Source organism: Salvelinus sp. IW2-2015, unplaced genomic scaffold (genome assembly GCF_002910315.2).
Source record: "Salvelinus sp. IW2-2015 unplaced genomic scaffold, ASM291031v2 Un_scaffold3459, whole genome shotgun sequence".
Classification (NCBI taxonomy): Eukaryota; Metazoa; Chordata; class Actinopteri; order Salmoniformes; family Salmonidae; genus Salvelinus; species Salvelinus sp. IW2-2015.
In genome coordinates, this window is record NW_019944739.1 from 11,655 (window position 1) to 17,171 (window position 5,517).

The window sequence follows — 5,517 nt, forward strand, 5'->3', positions numbered from 1 at the left end:
AGTCGTATGGGAATACTGTCGTTCTCTAAGGTCTATGCACTATGTATGTAAGTGTGTTGATGTGTTGGCACTTGTTGTCTCACATCTGGTACTATTTAAGATGCGATGATAAATAAATTCCTAAATATAATATTCATGTCATCATCATATAAGTTATCAAACCACTCAACAACAACTAAATCACTTTAAGTTTGAAACAGTTATCTGTAGTATTTAACTGTAAACACAATTATGTTCTACATTTTTGATTGTTCTGAAGCTGTTTTCTTATCAGAACCCTCCAAATATAGGCAGGGATAAATGTTCAATCCTCTACGGCCGTCAATGTCTGTACAGCAGCCTAAAAGATGACCACCAGAGTTCATGGATAGCTCCTATCCCCAGAACTGGAGATAAACAGCGTAAGTGGAGCTTCATCTAGCGCCACACAACCACACACCACAGACCATCTAGTAGGCAACCATATAGCACAATACAACACAACACAATATGAGCCTGGTTCATTTTCAGTAATGAGGYCCTGTACCCCATTTACAGTTTCTACTTCAATGTATCAGGTGGAGTTATTCACCAGCTATAGAGTGAGTTGTTGTTTATGTTTCTAAGACTGCAGGGTGGGAGATGCAACAATGGCCTTGAGAACAGCAGGAAGTGTGTTGGTGATCTTTCTCTGGTCTGTGACAGGTATGTTATCATTTATTACTTACATGTTTGTCAATCTACAGACATTTGTAGAATGTTAAAATTACATTTGCTTGTGTTCTGTTAGGCATCTCCACTTCACTTTAAATAGTTATGTTTCACACCTCACTGAGTGATGATTATCTGTGGTTTCCAATATGGCAACAAAGTGTGGACAAACCCTACCTTCAGTGTGAGCCAAAATACCTTGTCCTAATTCTGATACCATTGTGTTGTGTGACTGTGTTTCAGTGGTACTGGGTCATGATGGCTGGAGTGTGACTTACACCACTCAGAGTATCTGTGCCTTGAAGGGGTCATCAGTGGAGATGTCCTGCTCTTACACATATCCCAGAGGTCATACAGTCACAACAACCTTCTGGTTCACTAAAATGAAGACTGGTGTAGAACCTRAAGATCTAGGTCAGRACCCAGAGTATGCAGGTCGTCTGGAGTATCATGGGGATAAGAAGAAAGACTGTACCCTGAAAATCACAGACCTGAGAGAGAGTGACTCAGCTACGTACAAGTTCAGACTATTAACAGATCAGGAAGGATGGAAATATTCTGGAAGTCCTGGAGTCACTCTGTCTGTCACAGGTAGAGTTACATTCAATATAGTTAAACTGTTGAATTCCATTTAGTTCAGAATAAATGTCTTGGTTTGTATTTATGTTTGTATATCATAGGATTTCTTCCATCTTTGTATTAGAGTGATAAGTCAGTGATAAAGGGATTTACAGTGATATTGTTTTTTCTCCAGGTCTTCAGGTGAATGTGACTGGTGGACATCAGGATAAGACACTGACCTGTATCACCTCCTGTACTCTGACTGACAACCCCACCTACATCTGGTACAAGAACGGACACAAAGTAAAGGAGGACACTTCCAGCCTGTACTCAGACTCCTTTAGGGATGCAGACAGTTACTCCTGTGCTGTAAAAGGCCATGAGGATCTCCACTCTCCTGCAGTGTGTAAGTGTGGACTTTTACATACAACATTTGTTTCAGGTTGTCAGACAATCATTATTTAATTTGCTGTGAATGTGACATCCACTTCTGCTTTAGTTCCGTATGCTTTGCCACGCAGTGTTGAACGAGCTTCAAGATATATAATCAAATTCATGAAAATGCAGTTAAAGGAATGAATTTACTTCTACCAAATACCTTTCATCACGTTTTTGCACTTGTACACCATTGCACTACTTTTTGGGCACTGAAGACCCATGAAAAATAACTACCAAAGTTTAAAAACTACAAAGCTGAGGGGATAGTCACTTCCTGGTTACTTTCACAGCATATGATTTAAACATTGTTGATATTTTTTTCCATTTATATTTGGAGGTGGGGTGCCCTGATTGGCGTCATTCGTTAGTCAGTATGTGTTACAACTGTGCTGGCATGTGGGGTTTTATTATGTTTTCCTCTTCTTGGGCAAATGTTGTGGGCGCTCATGTCTTTTTGGTTCCAGTTGTTGTTGATAGTCAATTTTCAATGGACACCCCCATGAGTGTCTTTCAGAACCCACTGGTCTCATTKTTGTCTTTGTCAGTGACTCTTTTATTAATTCCCACTTTTGTTTTGGTTACATTTTAGGTTTTCTTGCTGGGGAACGTAACAGCATAAGTGTATACAGTAGATATTGTAATTAAGAATTTAATAAAGGTGTTATATTGTCTTGTATTTCAGGTCAGAAGTGTTGGAGTGTGACTTACACCCATCAGAGGAACTGTGCCTTGAAGGGGTCAACAGTGAACATATCCTGCTCTTACACATATCCCAGTWAYCATGAGATCAAAAAAGCTTTCTGGTTTACTAAATGGTCTGTTATGGATGCTGAAGATCTGAGCTCAGTGCCAGGGTATGAGGGTCATATAAAGTACCTTGGGGATAAGAAGAGTGACTGTACCCTGAGAATCACAGACCTGAGATTGAGTGACCCTGCTGGGTACAGGTTCAGATTCATAACATCTGGAGGAAAGTGTTCTGGCTCACGTGTCTCCCTGACTGTCACAGGTAATCTATCACACATCTCACATCTATGACACATATCTAGATAGCTGTAATGTGAGTGTTGTTTTATATGTATGCTAATGAGAATGTTGTGTTTTAATCTGTTTTATTGATTCTATGGAACCCAGGACTTCCTGGAAAACAGTGGAAATGATTACAGAGTTTACTGTCCTGGCTAAATATATCAAATTAATGACCGTAATTACCTTATTAAAAATGCAGTCATACAGACACTGTAGTGTTATGTAACAGGGAAAAAAACGAATATAATATTTCACATAAGAGGACATATATAGGAGGAAAATAATGATTTGTTTCATTTTATTCTAGATGTTGTGTTGGAGATGGATCCTACATCTGTGTCAGAGAGGGAGAATGTCACACTGACATGTAGAACCAAATGTACACTGGACCCCATCACAGYCTWCAGTTGGTATAAGAATGGACAGCCTATACCAAACAGCAACACCTACTCTCCTGTCTATAGCCTATTCTCAGTCAGCAGTGAGGATACAGGCAGATACTCCTGTGCTGTAGAAGGCCATGAGGATCTCCCCTCTGCTGAAGAGACTCTCACTGTCACATGTAAGTACATTGGGGGTTTGGACGTCCAGTTTGATATACTGATCATGTTGATACTTGAATTGAGAATATATTGTTTTCCATATCAATAAATATTCTAGTGTGTAACATCCATTTCCCTGAATTTGTATTATCACAATGTCATCATTATTTTTAATGATTATTTTTCAGATTGTCTTTTAAATTATTTCTAAATCACCTGTGAAATGTAAAGACATATTTTGCTATAAATAAGTCCACTGTATTTTACACCAGATGGCCCAAAGAACACCTCAGTGTCAGTCAGTCCCTCTGGTGAAATAGTGGAGGGCAGTTCAGTGACTCTGACCTGCAGCAGTGATGCCAACCCACCTGTGGAYAAATACACCTGGTACAAGAAGAATGTAGCCTCACCAAAAGCATCAGGACAGAGTTACAGCATCACTAACATCAGCACTGAGGACAGAGGAGAATATTACTGTGAGGCCCAGAATGGAAGAGGATCTATGAACTCTACAGCTCTGATGATCATTGTAGCAGGTAAACATCTCACTTCAATACAAAATGATGTTCAATAATAAATGATGTTTCAAGGTAATCTTCTTCTAGTTTGCCTTCATACACTTTGGTTTATAACTATATATATAGGCTTCTATATACAACTATTGCAATAATGTCCTGTATTGCTGTATATTCATTTTCACTTCATAATAACATGTACTCATATCATCCATTTGATCTTTTAGGGAAACAGACCTCAGTTCTGACTGCAGCTGTAGGAATCATAGTGGTTGTTCTGGTTCTCATCCTCTGTCTCTCTGGACTCATGTGGTTCAGGTGAGTTAAAATGGATGTTTGTATTATTCTTTCACCTCAGCACACTGATTTGTTATTAACTTAATTCATTCATAAATGTATTTATTTTCCCAAAGCCCATATCTACTAAACTGTATTAGTAACATATCAACTTCCACTAGAGGTCAGTAGAGGGCAGAACTCATTCTGTCCCTCATTACAGGAGATTCAAAGGAGGAAGTGATGCCACAGCAGACACACAGGTGATTCTATCAGTTATCAGTTACACCAGGGTCCCCCACCTCCCCCGTGTAGTGCTAGGGCAAAAAACAAAACGTGCACCCGGGGGGCAGGCCCAGCTCCGAGTTTGGGGAAACCTGAGTTACTACTCCATTTTCATTAATTTACTGTGTCACGACAGTCTCTTTCATACTATTTTAATTGTTACCCCTCTCTCTATCTCTCTCTCTCCAAAGAGTGTCCGTCCTGACTGTAACAGTGACACATACACTGCTCTGAACATGAGGACCATGTCCCCTGACTACGACACTCTGGCAGTAAGTCTCTTATCATTCATTTTGATTGTCTGTGAGTGTGTTTGTGTTTTATACAGTACTTGAATGTGTTGAGAGAAAATTATATATTTCAAACAGCTCATGCATTTCCTCTCTCTCTCCCACTCTCTCTATATCTTTCCCTCTCTCTCTCTCTCTCTCTCTCTCTACCACTCTCTCTATATCTTTCCCTCTCTCTTTCTCACTCTCTCTCTTTATGTCCACAGAATGTCCATCCTGACCCTACCAGTAACCCCAACAGCGACATGTACACATCTCTGAACATGAAGACCAGGTCACCAGAGTATGACACCCTGGCAGTAAGTGTGTTTGTGTGCGTGTGTCCATAAACATTTTAGTGGGAGTGTAAATTGCTAATTCAGTATATTCTTTCAGAATGTGAGGGGACCCTCCCACTGAAGAGAACCACCACAGAACCTGAACTGAAGAGAACCACCACAGAACCTGCACTGAAGAAAGTACCTCAGAACATCACCTGAAGAGAACCACCACAGATCCTGGACTGAGGAGAACCACCACCAAATCTGGGCTGAAGAGAACCACCACCAAATCAGGACTGAAGAGAACCACCACAGAAGCTGGACTGAAGAGAACCACCCCAGATCCTGGACTGAAGAGAACCACCACAGAAGCTGGACTGAAGAGAACCACCACAGAAGCTGGACTGAAGAGAATCACCACAGAAGCTGGACTGAAGAGCTACAGTTCCAATCCAAAGCCAGGCCTCACACCTCTATTCTCTTGCTATCATATCTAGATGGTTTTCCAGACCATGATCTTTAACTTTTGAGTAAATGCTGGAAAATATTTTGTATTTTCTTATTATGATAATTATGTATGTTGATGATAAATGGGTTAGGTTATGCTTCTGCTTTTTTTCAAAGGGATTTT

The 5,517-nt window shown here is 40.2% G+C and overlaps 1 protein-coding gene across 2 annotated transcripts in view; it reads left to right on the forward strand.

The window, feature by feature from the left end:
- LOC139025873 (sialic acid-binding Ig-like lectin 13) overlaps positions 1-5,247 on the forward strand; it is a 15,345-nt gene extending 10,098 nt beyond the window's left edge. The window contains exons 2-12 of one of the 2 annotated variants that reach the window (XM_070441108.1): positions 607-684; positions 934-1,281; positions 1,445-1,657; positions 2,372-2,698; positions 3,026-3,280; positions 3,533-3,796; positions 4,003-4,093; positions 4,275-4,314; positions 4,528-4,608; positions 4,833-4,925; positions 5,002-5,247. In XM_070441108.1, coding sequence (XP_070297209.1) covers positions 630-684; positions 934-1,281; positions 1,445-1,657; positions 2,372-2,698; positions 3,026-3,280; positions 3,533-3,796; positions 4,003-4,093; positions 4,275-4,314; positions 4,528-4,608; positions 4,833-4,925; positions 5,002-5,025 — 1,791 coding nt within the window. In that variant the 5' untranslated portion in view covers positions 607-629 and the 3' untranslated portion in view covers positions 5,026-5,247. Of the gene's footprint in view, positions 1-606; positions 685-933; positions 1,282-1,444; positions 1,658-2,371; positions 2,699-3,025; positions 3,281-3,532; positions 3,797-4,002; positions 4,094-4,274; positions 4,315-4,527; positions 4,609-4,832; positions 4,926-5,001 lie in introns of those variants that run through there. The other variant, XM_070441109.1, reaches the window with a different exon arrangement.
- Positions 5,248-5,517: the final 270 nt, after the last annotated feature.